Raw genomic sequence first — 17535 nt, forward strand, 5'->3', positions numbered from 1 at the left:
CAATTTTTTTTATCACAATACAAAATAGTCGTGCGGCGGCGTATAAAAGAAAAGAAAGCAATTCAGTAGATTTATGAATGCTGTTAACATACAAAACCAACAGTTAATGGACCAAGTAAAGAACCTTGGGGAACACCACAGGTTGCTTTGACTAACAAAGAGGATTTATTGCTTGTACATTGAGAACGATTGCGAAGATAGCTAAAAAACCAATCATGTGAAACACCACTGATTCCACAATAGTACAACTTGGATAACAATATTTGATGATTAATAGTGTCAAAAGCTTTAGAAAAGTCAACAAAAACACCTATGGCATGAGAATTATTTTCAAATGCATCAATTATTCTGTTGGGAAGATAAATTTAAGCCACAGATGTTGAGTAACCTTTACGAAATCCAAACTGTGACTGGGAAATAATATTATGTTTGTCAAGGAATATGAATAACCATGTATAAGCAATTCTCTCTAGTATTTTGGAAAAAAATTGGAAGAACTGATATGGGCCTGTAATTTGTCAGTTTTCTTTTGTCCCCATTTTTAAAAACTGATGTGACCTTAGCCAGTTTCAATTTGTTTAGTAAAATGCCTTTTAAAGATAAATTGAAGATATGACATAATGGCATACTAATGTGCACAATAACTGATTTAATTGCTTTTGAACTCAACTCATCCAAACCAGGGACCTTACTATTTTTGAATGAACAAACAATATCACAGACTTCCACTTTGGTTATGAGATAAAAATTTAGAGAATTAAAATAAGGGCCATTCAAATAACAGTGAAAATCAACTTGACTTGGTGTAATTGAGCTATCTAGCGAAGAACCTATTTCTCTAAAAAATAAAAATAAAAACATTAAAAATATCAGATATTTTTTCCAGTATTTGTTATCTTTTCTCCATTGCATTTCATTATATTTGAATCTCCATGTTTATTTTTGTTAATTAATGAATTAAGAGACCAGGTTCATTTAATATTCAAATGATACTGGGAGAACTTCTCTTTGCAGTAATTTTATTTTACTTGTCTAATCAATAAAATAAGCTTGCTGAGAAATTGTTTATATTTGGATTTGTTAGCAATTGAAGGTTTATGAAGGAATTTTTTTATACAACCTCATCTTGTACTTCATCGATTTTAACAACCTGTCAGTCATCCAGGGTTTTAGTTTTACAATTTTGTTTTTAGAATTACAAATTGGGAAACATTTATCAGACAAGTCTCGTAATCTTAAATCAAATGTATTATAATGTTGGTGTGGTGTTCTTGTAGGCATGATGGGCTGAATGGCCTCCACCTGTGTTGGATTTCCTTGTTATTCCTTGTTATAAGCTTCCTTGTTCCATTATAGTGAAGGAGGTCTATGTTGAAATCACCCATAATAAACAAGGATTGATTTTCTGAGAACAGACCATTCAATAATATATCAAATGCATTTAGAAAATGATCAGAATTAACATTTGGGGGTTTGTAAATCACTCCATCTACAATGTTTTTTTTCCATATTTTTGATCAATTTCAATAAATACTCAATCACATAAGGTGTCATTCAGAACTCGGGCATCGCTTTGAAAATACACAAATTTGTTTTAGATACACATTGCTACTCTTCCACCACCCTACTCACATCATATGTATGATAATATGTTTACATATGAATGAATAATTGGGTATCTGCAAAATTGTGTTGGTATCTTTAAGCCATGTCTCAGAGACACCAATATCATTAAATTGGAAGTTCATAAGATTTAGAAAATCAACAATAGAATCAATATTCTTTAGAATACTTCATGAATTAAAGTGTACACTAAAAAAATTGCTCCTAGGGTCTGTGTAACTAAATTGATCTACAAATTGGCCAAAATTATAATATAGGGAATCATAAGTGTTTTTCAGAATTTTTTGTTTATCTGGGTCTAGTTCTCCTTTCCCAAACACATGTCCTGGGTGGTGAACAGATCAAATCGCAAATTTGTCAGTTCTTCTTTGTTTGCATTGTCATTGGATTGTAAATCAAGAATAATGTTTTCATAATCTTCTGAATCAAGGTGATTAAAAGGTAGGCGATGTGGGTAGCAGGTTTGACAAAAATGAAAATTGAAAATGTAATTGGGATTCCAGAAGTTGTGAGTTCAGATTTGGCTGGTAGCAACAGTGTTATGGATTTTGATTCTAATCTTCAGAAAGTCAAACTAGTCTCAGAAGACTTGTCACATCACTGTCAGTTTATAGGTAAAAACACAGCTGGCTTATTAACGACCTGTATGGTGGGATCATCTGCCTGCCCTACCTGCTATGGTCTATGTGTTATGCTAATCCACTTATTGTAGTTATCTCTTATTCCTTCCCTTCTAACTGAAGGTAATTACTAATAAAAATGGGTCATTCTCTTCTCCTGTATCTTTCACATAAAATTAAATAAATGTCGATCACCTGATGTTATTTGGTGGCAGCCATGATTTTTGTCATATTTGTGCTGATCAAAGGATTGTCTTGCATGGAGACCTTCCCACTTTGTCTGTTAATGTTTGTCAGGTGTATATAAAGGTTGCAATCAGCACTAATATTATCAATGTATGAGGTTGTTAATATTTCTCAAATTGCTGTCCACACCTATTCAAGCTAATGCTCTTCACTCTTTCCATGTCACCGGTGCCAAGTGTTTTGCCTTTTAGGAGCCTCTTCAATACATTTATCAGCTTACTTTGAAAGTAATTGTTCTCCTTCAAAGGGTCATGTAACCATCCACATGTATCACCAAGCTGTGATGTTCAAGATTCTTCAAGACTACTTAATCTTCAAGATTCTAGCTGAAGAAAAGAAGAAAGACATTACTTGAATAAATGAGTCTATAACTAAATGAGAAAGCATCTCAAAATGCAAAGCCTGTCTGTGTCCACTTTGTACTCAAACTCAACTTGAAGAAAATGACAGTTAAAATTGTACATTTTATTAATTTGTGTTCTCCATATTCTCATAAATAAAGGTTTGTTGAAGATTTGATGACAAAACCTCAATTGATAAAAATGTTAGGGTCTGGACAGACACTGAGGCCCAATGGTAAATAAATAAACATGGAAGCAAAATAATAAAAATGAGGCATCTCATGCTTGACACACTGCGGGGCTAATAAGGGCTATTTATAGTCACTCTGACTTTGGCTTTTCATATTTTTCCCTAATTTTTAATTATTCTTCTCCATGTTCTCATAATAAAGGTTTGTTGAAAATTTGATGACAAAAGCTCAAATGTTAAAAAAGTTATGGCTTGGACACACACACACACACACACACACACACACACACACACACACACACACACACACACACACACACACACACACACACACACACACACACACACACACACACACACACACACACACACACGCACGCACGCACGCACGCACGCACACACACACACACACAGAAGCAATTACAAAACCCAGTCTCCCACGACACAACAAGGACTCCAATGGTTACCAAATGCTACCATTGAAACAATCTTGCGGTCTCCCATCATTGGACCAGGAACCAAATTTCTTCTATTGAACTTTATAATGGATTTACTTCATCATCCTGGGTTTTTCTCCTGGTAGGTTGCACCATGGCCACCCCTTCGCCGCCAGGGCTCTCCTCTACTGCTGCCTCGAGCACTTTCCCGCACGCCAAGCCACCAGCTCCTGCCTCGCTCCGACTCGTTCTCCATTCTTACACCAAGCACCCGCACGCCCCCACTTCTTTTTGCACTTGAAGCTCAAGTAAGTTTCATTGTCAGTGTTTTAAACCTTGACACATTCTGTCTGTTATTTTATTGTGTGTAATCATGTGGGCACTTGCATGAAAGCTGCAATTTGTGACATTTGTCAATATTTGTAAGATATGTGTTTTTCCATCCAGTGTCTGTTCAAATACTGAAGGCAACCCCTTCCCCCCTCCAAAAACCTTCAACATTCTTCCAACTGATTGCTTTGACAGACACCTCAGGGATTCCCTATCTCTCTCCAGCCACTCACACCTCCAGTTTCACGCTCCCGATCATTGCACAGCCCCCTTGCCACATCACCCCTGGCTCCAGCTGCATCTTCTCCAGCATCCCCAACACGACAACGACCACCTTTAACCCGTCAAAGTTCTGATCCATCACCTGAGAACATGCCGCCCATACCTCCTCGTCCACCAACTCGTGATTGGCTCGCTGTCAACTCTGTCGTGGTGAGAACTTCCTGTCAAAGTGAGCAGTCTATTGGCATATGATTTAAATATTCCATTTGCTGAATTTTTTATTCCAATGTTTTGTTTTATGTGTCTATAGGTGTTTTTAATCTTTTTTTTTAAACTTCATTCTTTGTTTTGCATCTTTACAAGCAATTAGATTTCTCTCCCAGTTGTTTTTCTTCAGCAGATTGAGTTAAATCAGCTGCTCCTCTGTCTGTATCTTATGCTACATATCTGCTTGCTACTCATGTTGTGACAGTTTGCTTACCTTGATAAAAAACATTCACAGACTGATCGTTTTTTATTGTTAACCAAATCTAGGTTCATGGAAGAGTGCAGAGATAGAGGGCAAAAAGCCGACATACTGACATTGGGACAGTGAGGGCACAGGTGGATGCCACAAGCAAGGGAATGGACGAACTGCAAAATATCAGGATGGAGAGGAGGGGAGGAAACACAGTAATCTGCAAGTAAGAAGGTTGGGTTAGGTGTGGTTAGTTGAGGTAGAAAATAGGATGGGAGGCGGTGGCATGAGATGGTGGTGTGCACTTCTTGCTTGAAGTCCGAGAAGGAAGAGTGTGATTTACCCATCTCAAGAAGACAGTTCGACGATCGGGGGAAAAAGAGGAACAAATAGGAAGGTATGTGGTCGGCCTGAATTTTGGAGAGTTTAACGATGAGTGGATTAGTGGAAGAAAGTGTGCTTCCTGCAGAGGAGCTGCGAAGCATTGAAGGGTGAAAGAAGCAAGAGGACATTCGGTATAAGCACAGGCTTATAGTTTTCTATTCTTCCTCAGTGTAGAAAATAGAACTTTTACACACAATCCTCAATAATTATGTTGCATCCATGTGTGATGTTAGTGTTCTTCATTAGTTGGAAAATAAATATGACATCATGCTGCTGGAAAAAAAGCAAAACATCCTGAGATGTCAAAAAATCATGGACGATAAAAGACCTCTGAGACCTTCAAAGCTTTAATCAGACCATTTGAGCACAATATGACAGAACTCACGGAATGCTTGAATGGTCCACACTTCGCAGTGAGAACTCTTGTGGAACTGACTCAATGGGAAGAGGAAGCTCTGGAAATCTGTTTTTGTGTTTTTGTGTTTTTGTTTTGCAGGGTGCTCCAAGTGTGATGTTAAGATCGCCAGTTCGTTCACCTCTCCCTCTTCGACATGACTCAAATATCGCTGCTGCACTTCGAGCATCCATCCCTTCAATATTAGCTTCCAGGTATGGAGATTATCGGTTGTGAGCCACTAACCCTCACGGAGACTAGTTTGCCAATGCGGTGAGCGACTGCTGTGCTCGTTATAGAAATCTGTCATTGGAGGGAAGATCCACATTACGAATGAAGCCGCCACCAAATAATATAGTTGCCCATCGGGAAAGGCTAAGGTCTGACTTTTCCACCACTTAATCATCTTCATCCCGATCACTGTGCAAGCATCATGTGCCAGGTATTAATTATCCTCCCAAGGAGGAGGAAGCATCATCATATGACTGCAATGTTAAATGGTGCAACCTAACGTCGGTGACAACGAGCCTTGCCTGCTGGGCAGTGGTACGAGTTGGTTGATTGTTCCTTCATCATTGAATTTACAAATTATGTTTGTCAACTTCAAGATTCCTGCAAAAACGGTTTCTTGCCAGCTTATCAGAGGGTATGACTGTATTTGCCCTGTTTTCTCTGCATGAAAGTCCGATGAAAGGCCTCGACCTTCGTTGGCGGGCAGATGGAGGCTCTGGAGCCCACAGTAGTGAGGCTTCATCAGACTCAACACCACCTAGTTCTCCAACAGCACATCCTACTGCTGATCGAAACGGTATCCGAGGTATCAGTTTACTCTGATGATGGAGAGATTGCCATAAACATGATAACGATGATGATATTTTCTTCTGTTTGCCAATATAATATGTAGATGGGCTGAGTTATCAGCAGTAGGACTTATTATTAATTATATTGTCACAAATGTGGTTCACGAGAATGATAATTTGAGCGGCCATTCCAACACCGTGACTGATAAAATCATAAAATATTGGCTGACTCTTTTCTTTCCTCAGGACAATGCTTATTGCTGAATCATGACCGAAGAGCTGCCAATTTCAGTGTCATTTGTTGTTTCTCGACATAAAATAAATGATTATTCCATGGACTCAAGGTCGACCTTGACATGAGTCATCCTTAACATTTGATGTTTTTCATCATGATGTGAGAATTTCAAATTGTGATCAATTCATCATCTTCAGAAAAGAGGACTATAGGTTTGGCACAAGGAAGCTTTAATTCCCTGGGATCCATTTGTCGAGATGTCTTGACTTGGCAGCTTTCAGAAGGCTCATGGTGGAATTGTGTTTTCACATTTCGCCATGTAACATTTAACACCCCTGCACTCCCTGTGGTTCAAAAAAGTGCTTTAGATGTTTATTTCCATTCAGCTACACTGGAATGTGTTGTGTATTTATGAAATCTATTAATTCTATTGACCAATGGTGTAGTAAATGCATTTACAGCTTCATGGCTGTCTCTGCATCACTCTTCAACTATACCGAGGGGATGTACTGCCTCGACATTGCTATAGATTATGCAGGATTGGAAGGGGGATAAGGAGGGAGAGAGAGAGAGAGAGAGAGTGATAAATTAAATTGAATGTGCGTTGGTGTCGTAGCATTCCCATCTGAATCCTTGGCTCAAATCCAACATATTTTTGCCAATATGGGATATTAAAAATGATGTACGAATGCTTACGAGGCGTTGCACGCATGCACAGTGTGTGTGTTTTCAGTGACTCGGTTCTGCAAGCGCCAGCACTTTTAACCTGCCATTGCTGGGGGGAAAAATCTGTAAATCAAATAGTCCATTAAACATAATTTTCTTTATTCCGTTAACCATTTAGACAAAAGAGTGGCAATTTTAAAATGGTTAACCATAATTGATGTGTTCGTGGATATAAATCAGCCGCACAAAATAGAGGAAATACTGTATGAGACGTAGCCATGGATGAGAGGTGCTGAGTTCCTGTTAGTTCTTGTAAATACAAGTGAGTGGAGGCAGTGGGTAATGCACACACACACACAGACACACACACACACACACACACACACACACACACACACACACACACACACACACACACACACACACACACACACACACACACACACACACACACACACACACACACATCCACGCACGCATGCTCTGTTCATTCTTGGGGCCCGCATGTGAAGGTTCACCGAACACTGCTGTTTCTAGAGGTTTCTGCACATGTGTACTAAGCATTCTGACGTGGATTACACAATTTGGAAAGTCCTGTATTGTCTGCTAATGTCTATTTGCAAAGTGCACTGATGTGTCCTAATGTCCTTGTCTTGGCATTTGTTAATTGATTTGGTGAGAGCTGGTTGATTGGGGGAGAGCCCTCCAATTACGGTGTGGTTCGCATATATATATATATATATATATATATATATATATATATATATATATATATATATATATATATATATATATATATACACATACATACACACACAAATAAATATTGGTGTGTGTGTGTGTGTGTGTGTGTGTGTGTGTGTGTGTGTGTGTGTGTGTGCATGCTCAACCATGCCTTGACTTGTGACAGGCTGCAATGATTTCTGAATGATAAAGTTGTTTTTTTCACTTTCCTCACTCATATTATCGAATGCATGTTCATGATTGCTACGAATCACTAGGTACATTGCGATGCTTATAAACACCCAGAGACGCCAGCATTCGTGGCTTTATTTCATTTCTGCACATGCAATGACCTCGAGAATCTCTTAAACTAAGCTGAATTACAAAATTTAAGCTCCAGAATCGAACTTACAAGCAGTTCCGACTCCTAAAAAAGTGTTCGTTTGTCCAATTCAGACATATTCCGTCGTGGATGGATCAATGGTGAAGAATCACTTTAAAATTCTATTAGTCGGATCCGTATCCAGATCTTCATCAAAATCGATTCATTTCTTCCTTGTCACACACCTAACCTGTCCACAAAGTTTCGTCAGAATCCGTCCACAGCTTGTTAAGATATTGTGCTCTATATTAGTTTAGCCCAATCTCTCAATGGTGAAGAATCACTTCAAAAATTACAGCTTGGTGTTGGCTTAGTGGTGAGGGTGGCGGCTTGGGATCCTAGGGTCCTGAGTTCAAGCCCAGTTGGCCACTGAATTAATACACCAGGGGGTTGACTCAGCCTGTCATCCTTCTGAGGTCGGCAAAATGAGTACCAGTGTGTACTGGTAGAGGGGCACTGCATCAGCGACACAGTTGCACTTCTAAGAAATGATAGCTACCCCGGCAGCTAAGCTGCCATATGCAAGAAGAAGAAGAAGAAGAAGAAGAAGAAGAAGAAGAAGAAGAAGAAGAAGACTTTAAAAATTGGCATTGTCGGATCCGGATCTGGATCTTCACCAAAATCTAATCAGTTCATCCTTGTCACACACTGAATCTGTCCACAAAATTTTATGCGGATCCGTCCACAACTTTTTGAGATATCCTGTACACAGACAAGAAAATAATGTGCAGAGCATGATACTTGCAAAATCCACCCCCACCCCCTCTCCAAAGGTTGCCATGGATACATCGAATTGTCCATTTAATTGAGATTAAAATTCACAATATTAATCATTGTTCAGGTTAATCGGATGTAAATTGATGATTTTTCATTTGAAAATTGATGATTTTAGAAGTTTGACCTCGAGTTGACCTTTGATCTTTTGATCTCAAATATAGTCGGTTTCCCAATTCATTAATGTACTATGCAATTGCTGTTTAATCCTCAAGTCAATCGGATGAAAATTGACAATTTTTCAAATAAAATTTGATGATTTTAGAAGTTTGATCTCGAGTTGACCTTTGACCTTTTGATCTCAAATATAGTTGGTTTCCCAATTCATGAATGTACTTTGCAATTGCTGTGTAATCCCTAAGTCAATCGGATGAAAATTGACAATTTTTCAAATAAAATTTGATGATTTTAGAAGTTTGATCTCGAGTTGACCTTTGACCTTTTGATCTCAAATATAGTTGGTTTCCCAATTCATGAATGTACTTTGCAATTGCTGTGTAATCCCTAAGTCAATCGGATGAAAATTGGCAATTTTTCAAATAAAATTTGATGATTTTAGAAGTTTGACCTCGAGTTGACCTTTGACCTTTTGACATAAAAAGTTGGTTTCCCAATAAATTAATGTACTTTGCAATTGCTGTTTAATTTTCAAGTCAATCGGATAAAAAAATGACGATTTCAGAAATTTGACCTCAAGATGACCTTTGACCTTTGACCTCAAAAATCAATAGGCTGGCTTCTCAGTTGAGACTACCTCGACAACTTGGTAAAGTTTCATGTTGATCGGTTTAGAATTGTGACCTGAAGGCAACAAACAAATGGACAAACAGACAAACAGACAGACAGAATAACAAAATCGACGAACCAATATATGTGAAAAATCTTCGATTTTGCAAGTAACAAACAGACAGAAAGGTGTGAAAACATGACCTGCTTCACCTTCGCTGGCATAGGTAATTATGGTAAAGGAATAAAGTCACAGGTGGTTGCATTATGATGATTATGTTTCGATTCGTTATGCGATTTTAGATTATGATGACTGATAATTATTTATTTTGCTTCATTACTTTCTTTCTTACAATCCTCAGAATCACCAAGAGACAGTCCCAGACGCCAAGAGGAAATGTCCAGGCCAGGCCGCCCAGCGGTAAGTCCCCCACGTGTTGCTGTTAAAACCCAGCTCAGGTGCCATTGTTACCTTGGATATTATTAGCTTATCTGGAATTGGAATTCCAAATCAGGTAATGTCATCATGCACCGTCCGTCCATCTATCTGTCTGTCTGTGTCCTATTTTGACGTCTCCGGCCAAACTGCTGGGACGATCTGGCTGAAATTTGGCACCAAGGTTCCACTCCTGACTGGTAATGGGAATTTGCAAAGCTTTTCCGATCACGTGACTTTAAGTAGGTCAAAATGGCAGATTTAGTCAATTCCTTCAAAAATCTTCTTCTCCAGACCCACCAGTCAGAATGCTCCCAAATTTGGATTGCAACATTAGGACAGGGTCCTGATGTTAAATTGTGGCTATCATAGCATTAATTAAATTGCGGACAGGAAAGGGATTTAACTGAGGGATCAGAAGTGACAATACCAGGGAGAAAATCAAAAACGAAGCACGTGCAGTCAAAAGTGGAGGCAGAAGCAACAAGCCAACTATTCCAGTCCTACACGAGGGACACAAATTTGACAATTCAACACAATAAGATACGGTTTGGGACAGTAAATTGAACGAAAACATGACCAGCAACACAGGAATGAAAATGAAATTGTAAAACACAGCGTATCTAGTGTGGGAAACTTAGCTTCGTAGAGCTGGAGGGAGGAACTCATGAACCAGCAACACACATGGAGCAACCTGGAGCCGGAAGCGAGTTCCTTTACAATGAACAGTGTTATTGGCTTGATGTGTCAGGGCATATACATCAGCATGATTAATACATCTGTGTCGGTTCCATCCACCACCACTGGGGAATCACTTGCTGTGGTTATTTTGAATTGCTGTAAGCAGAGTGTGGGTGTTAGCATCTGATTCTGCATGTTTCATAAAGATTCCAGCATTCTCAGGAATCGGTGTTAGTGCTTGGATAAGATGCATCTTGTTGTTCCTATTTCCAAGGAATTCATTCGGTGAAGGAGTTTGCAAAATGGGTGAAACCAAGATGTCTGCAGAAGTGCAGTTCTTTGCTCATCGATTCTGCTCTGCTGATTTTGTTGACACAGGTCAATCGTAGCCATTGAAAACAACAGTTACACGTACTTTGTAATGACTGAGAATGTAGGGACTTGTGGGATGCTAAAACTTCCTGGTAGGTTGCAGGATGTGGCCATACAACAATGTGGAGCAGATGACCACCATTCAACACAAAAATAGAATCATCAGGAGTTGTTTTATGACTACTGACCTTCATCATTGTTTATGACTTCATCATTCCCAGAGCAGTTTTTGTTGTTTTCTGCAGCTAGGCATCTAAAAAGAGTGAGGAGGGTTGTGGGGCAAGTTCATACTGTCAGAAAGTTTCCAACTCAGAACCTGTATTCAGAAAACAGGTTATCCTATTGAAGAGCAAGGAAGGTCAGGTCGGGTATGTGAGCATGCATCGGAGCAGGGCATCACTGCGTCCACTTTCTGAGGGTACTCCACGGGCCTCTGTCTGGTCGCCCCCCAGGCAGATGCCTGGCCCATCCCCATCTCCTTGAGATGCTGATCAACCTTCTGCAACCACGAGGCATGTAGTCGGCCTATTGGCCTCATCCACTCACAAGGCTTCCTTACTGAAATAATCTCATGAGCAGGATTAGTGTCAGGAAAATGAGCCACATGTCCATACATCAGCAGCTGGCATTCACGGACTATGCAGGTAGCAAATCTCATTTGCGTCTCTCTTAGAAACCGCTCATTGGACACATAGTCTGACCAACAATAGACATTGATTCTATGAAGAGACCTGGTACCAAAGAAGTTGTCTCTTTTCCAGATCCCTGGTAAGAGTCCAAGTCTCACATCCGTAGAGCATGTCTGGAAGCACCAAGGACCTGAACACTTGGACTTTCATCCTCCTGCACAGGTACCAACAATGCCACACCCCATGATCCAGTGAATATATGCCTGACCAAGATGTCTATTCACCTCTGTCTCACAGCCAGCAGAGACATGTATATCACTGCCAAGGTAAGTGAATCTCTCCGCAACCTCAAGATCCTCATAACAAACAGGTACAGACAAGATAGCAGCATTCAAGATGTCATTGAAAGCCTGGATCTTAGTTTTGACCCAGGAAATCCATAATCCCAGGGGCTCCGACTCCTCATTCAGCACCTTGAGGGCCCCCAAAAGTATATCGATGGTCTACACAAAGATGATTGCGTCGTCTGCAAAATCAAGGCCAGAGATCTTGACATTCCCAAATGATGCACCGCATCTTGATCTCACCAAAATTCTCCCCAGAATCCAGTCCCTACAAGTGCTCAAAAGTGTTGTGGGTACATACCCCTGATGAACTCCAGTAACAACTGGAAATAAGACAGAGATGGTATCACCACGTCTCTCAGCATTCTTAGTACCAGAGTATAGTTCATACATCAGATTGATCAGTTTTGGTGGCACCCCACGAAGACCAAGAATCCTCCAGAGGGCATCCCGACTCACTGAATCGAATGCTTTGCAGAGATCAACATAGGCTGCAAGCAGCCCCTGCAGAAATTCTTGTCTGCATTCGGTGAGGACCCGAAGAACAAGAATACGGTCGATCATTCACCTCGTTGCTGTAAAGCCTGACTGCTCTGGGTGCTGGTGCTCAAGCAGATGGTGATGATCCCGATCAAGAATTATCAGAGCTGCCCAGCGCCGAGAGTAGCGTTACCTCTCGGTTGTTGTTGCAGTCCTCAAATTCACCCTTCCCTTTCCAGAGAGGAATAACAAGGCTCGTCTTCCAGTCAGTTGAGATGATACCTGTGTTACAGACAGAGCACAGAACTGCATGCAACAATACGAGTACAGCTTTTCCATCAGACTTGAGAAGTAGTGGGGAAACTTAGCATAACAATTGTGAATTTTGTTAGGAAAGCACCAAATTTGGCACACTTGTAGCCAAACATATTATTAACAGATTTGGATATTGGGCCATCTCAAATTCAGCCGCTGATGGCTGTGGCAGTCATTTTCCACTGCCATCAAAAATTTTAAGATGGCCCAATATCCAAATCTGTTCATAATATGATAGGCTACTAGTGTGCCAAATTTGGTGCTTTCCTCATAAAATGCACAATTGTTATGCTATATTTAGCTAAGTTGCCCCACTAAAGTTCAGTATGGATGCCTCAGATCCCAAGAGCTTTACTCCCATTTCAACTGGTTCACTACAGTCTGTGTTTCCACAAAAGAAGGTGGATCACAGTTGATTGGAGGGTCAGCAATAAGGATAGTAAGCCTGGCCCTGTGACTAATCAATGGTATCCAGTGTCCTTTGAGAAACCAAATTCTTCTTTTCCCTTCAGTGAGTTCCAAGACATCCACCGGGAATATCAAGGAGGTGGTCTTGAAGACACTCCACAACTCTTCAGATTTCCCAAAGCACTCAGACCCCCACCCCTCCCCAAATCCCCACTCATCCTGTTCATAAACTCCTCAGCTACCCTCTCATCCTTGAGCTTGCCAGCATGCAGCCTAGGCTGGGATGGTGGATTCTGCTGGATTTGAGCTGCAACTTCAGAGTTGCTACAACAAGCCTGTGGTCGGTGTTGAAGAACTGAGCACCCTGGTACACCCTGCAGTTCTGGATCTACATCCTGCGACCATCAACGAACACATGTTCGATCTCTTTTGCCACACCACCAGCATTGGAATACCAAGTCCAGCGATGAGCCTGTGGGCACTGAAACCATGAACCAGCCGCCCTAAGTCCACGACTTCTTGCAAAATCAAGGAAATTAGTGCTATTCTGGTGCACAGTTCCAGACCCATGGGGACCAACACTTGTCTCATAACCATCCCTATCAGTGCCAGTCGATGCATTGAAATCCCCCAAGACTGGAAGAATATCTCGCCTGGGGCAGTGATCACCCACAGACTCGAGCGCAACATAGACTCCGTCCTACATGGTGAGATCACTCGCCTCAGTCAGAGCATATAGAGAGACCAGGGAAATGACACCCAAGGAGTGGCAACTCCTTCGTCTCATAGTACGCTTGTTTACTGATGTTACCTCAATTATCATTGGAGTCACCTTATTGGACACAGCTTCAGCAACTCCTTGGGCATGGTAACCATCAGAGCGACCAGACCAATAGTATATGTAACAACCTGCCATTATCTCACCACTATCTGGTCTCCGAAACTGAGAGAGAGCTGCAATATGGATGTTCAAACACTTGAGCTCAGATGATAACAGAGACAGGTGGTCATCCTCGCTTAGGGACAGGACATTCCAGGCACCCAACCAAAGGGACCACCTCAGGTTAACTCAAGGAGCCCACCATCTGGTGGATGACACCACAACACCACTCTGCCACACACCACCGCAATCTGACACAGGAAGTTTACCCTGTGCTTTTCCTCCTATCATCAAGGAATGGGGGTGCCGAAGGCTTTGCCCCAATCTCATCATCCGGTGAGCTGCCCTGTGAAGAGCAGCAGCACAGGAGGTACTCCCATGGAGTGGGCTTTCAGTTTTCTTTGCATTTGTGGGTTTTGCAGAACGAAGTGTTTTATGGTTGCCGGAGTGCAAATCCTGCCACCAACCTCCTAAGAAAAAGTAAGCCAACTGCAGCAGGACATCTGCAGACGCAGTTGAGCACTCGCTATGGATGGCCGTTGTCTCACAAGGAGCTCCTCCACCCTTTGACAGGTTTTGTTTTTAGTCCTGCTGCGTGTCCATATCCATACCCCCTCCTCACCAGGAAACCTGTTGGGGTATACGGCTTAATCACCAACAACCCGACCATGAAACAGGCTAGTACAGGTTTACATGGTTACCTGGGAGAAGTCACAGATCTAATCTGGCCTGACCTGACAATAGAAGGATTGACACCAACCTCTTCCACTCGTACTTTGATTGTGTTTTACATGGCACCAAGTGGTTTCACTTTATCCTTATGGTAGAGCTTGATCACGACATCAATCTTACCCATAATTTTGAGAGTTGTAGATTGATCGATCTGGACATCATGATCACGGTTCACAGAACTTTCTGTTCCAACCCCAGTAGTGATGCTCACCACGAGCCCTGATTTGCATAAAACAAATGGTGGATGAGCCTCTAGCCACTGGATGAAGCAACTAAGATCAGTGTTATCTTTGAGCGCACTGGCTGGACACAGGTTATTATGCTCCTCTAACATTCCTGAGTGCATTTTTGTGAACTTCCCAAATGCATTGCAGATGGAGATGCCAATAGCCACATCAGGAACCACTCGATGGTTTGGTCAGAGAATACTCCTTCCCCGAACTGGTCTGATCACCAAATTGTAAAGCAGTCTTTCTTCGTGAACTGATCATATTCCTCTGCAGGCATCTTGTCTGGAAGTTCCATCATTTGTTGGATATACAAATGGGCTGACTTGGCATAAGCATGATGCCCTGCTGCATGGAAATGGGGCAGCATCTGGCTGATACAGTAAATGTGGAGTTGTCAGTCACCTGTTCTCTCAGCCCGTATGAACATACTTGTTTATAGTACTGAATTCAGAGTTTTGCGGTTCTGCTCATGCCGGAAGCACGTTCACATAATTCAGAGATGAAGTTGCTAACTTGTTTTACATACTCTTCATGAACTAGCTATTTAATCGGGATGCTGCTCCAGATCGAGTAGTGACTTGTAGTTTATGAAATTGTTTCTTATCAATTTCATCCTTACAACCCGGTGTTTTAAGCAAATTTTTAGCAAGTGCTGCATGGGTTAGAAAATGAACATATAAAGCACGTCAGTATGCATACCCACTCATCATATTCACAACCGAGCCCTTTGCATATACCGATTCCCATAATTGTTCAAGATCACTCTCACACATGATATTCACAGTGAAACCCATATATAAGACATGAGAAAATGGAAGCTACCAAGCCGAATAAAAATGTTTCCAAATTCCTCTGATGTTGCCACAATCTCTGCTGCCTTAATGTAAAGAGGCTGATGAAATGTTCCGGGACATGTGAGTGTACCCTCTCTTTCACACGCCTTTCGGACAAAGTGCAAGGCAGCAGGGCCGGATTTAGGCATGGGCAAGCTGGGCAGTTGCCCAGGGGCCTCCACAACCAGGGGACCTCCACATATTTAATGAAAAAAAAATTGTAAGGAAAAATGTATTTGTGAGTGCCTGAATGGTAGTTGGTAGTTCATGGAACAGATATAAGATATTCATCTTATCTCATTCTCTATTTTCTATAGAAGTTCAGATTCTTTGTTCTTGAAAAATATATTTTATCGATGACTGTAAATATGTCTTGTCACCTTTTTAGTATTCTAAGGTAGGGTGGGCCTCCACTACTGAAGGCTGCCCAGGGGCCACCACATGTCTAAATCCGGCCCTGCAAGGCAGTATATATGGTACTGGGTTTGGTGGGATCTAAATTAATGAAAGGAAGCACTTCCACTCTACTTTTGTCATAAACACCCACCTCTCGTCGCTACCTGCATATCGCCACTCCATGATGGCTGAGGAATAACCTCGCCAACATATCACACATCCCAGAGTGTATCTAATGCATTTGCCAACTTGAGTGTTTTTTGTATGAGTCAAAATATGGCAAATAGTGACGTATGTTATCTACTCAACTGTGGTATCTACTCAGCTGTGAAATATCAACTCGATATATGAAACATTTTTTGTTTTATGGAGAAAATGGGATTTTTCAAATTTGTACATCTTCATGCGGAAGCACAAAATAGCTGTTATACATTTATGCCTGCTGTGACAATAGCACACACAGGAAAGTTGGGGACTTTGGTTATGTTGTTTCTCATGATAATATGGAACATTCCTCAAAATTTCAGCTTAGTCCTGTTTTATTTCCAGGGTGGGCCTATTTTTGACCTACTACTAGTCAATGAATGGACTGAGAAAATGAATTGATGGGTTGTGGATAACACACATGTATGATGGGCCAAATGGCTTCCTCCTCCCTTGAGATCAGAAGTTTCTTGTATTTCTTGTAATATCAGGTAAGCCATTGATGACTGCAGGCTCTCACAGTCTTTGGTTAATTAATGTATTTTTATTTTTATTTTCAGAGTTACAAGAAAGCCATCGATCGGGTAAGCTCATCTCGCTGTCTTTTCACTGTTTGCTTTTTAGAATGTTTGACTGTATCGGAAACCTGGTAAAAAAAAATTATGCTAACATTTCTCTCCTGCTTTCCTGCCCCCTCGTGACTGGTTCAGGAAGAAATGGTGAGGTCTTTACCATATTTCTATGTCAACTCTTCCCTTTTGGAATTCAAACTAATGCTTGAAGTCTCGTGTCTCAAATGTTTTCCACGCACATCAGTCGTATGGCCAAAGCTTTCGATCGAACAAAACTAATTTATATACAATCTAAAACTACCATTCTATCAAAGGTATTTTGGTTGCGATCAAATATTTTTCATGCAACCATAAGAGGCAAAACATACTTCTTTGGCTTCCTGTTTCAAATGAGGCTTCCTGCTCTACAGGCTTTCCTTCACTACTCTGTGCTTGTCTCATTCCATACTCCTGCTCGGTGCTTTACCTGAGGG

The 17535-nt window shown here is 41.0% G+C and overlaps 1 protein-coding gene across 2 annotated transcripts in view; it reads left to right on the forward strand.

Annotated features, from left to right (window-relative positions):
- LOC147012940 (traf2 and NCK-interacting protein kinase-like) overlaps window positions 1-17535 on the forward strand; it is a 262159-nt gene that overhangs the window by 209579 nt on the left and 35045 nt on the right. Inside the window, exons 14-19 of one of the 2 annotated variants that reach the window (XM_085854314.1) lie at window positions 3604-3765; window positions 3983-4219; window positions 5347-5459; window positions 5928-6061; window positions 9913-9971; window positions 17051-17074. In XM_085854314.1, coding sequence (XP_085710440.1) covers window positions 3604-3765; window positions 3983-4219; window positions 5347-5459; window positions 5928-6061; window positions 9913-9971; window positions 17051-17074 — 729 coding nt within the window. The remainder of the gene's footprint in view (window positions 1-3603; window positions 3766-3982; window positions 4220-5346; window positions 5460-5927; window positions 6062-9912; window positions 9972-17050; window positions 17075-17535) is intronic. The other variant, XM_085854315.1, reaches the window with a different exon arrangement.

The sequence above is a fragment of the Eptatretus burgeri genome, chromosome 14, assembly GCF_056783735.1.
Source record: "Eptatretus burgeri isolate ZD-2024b chromosome 14, Ebu_testis_v1, whole genome shotgun sequence".
Classification (NCBI taxonomy): Eukaryota; Metazoa; Chordata; class Myxini; order Myxiniformes; family Myxinidae; genus Eptatretus; species Eptatretus burgeri.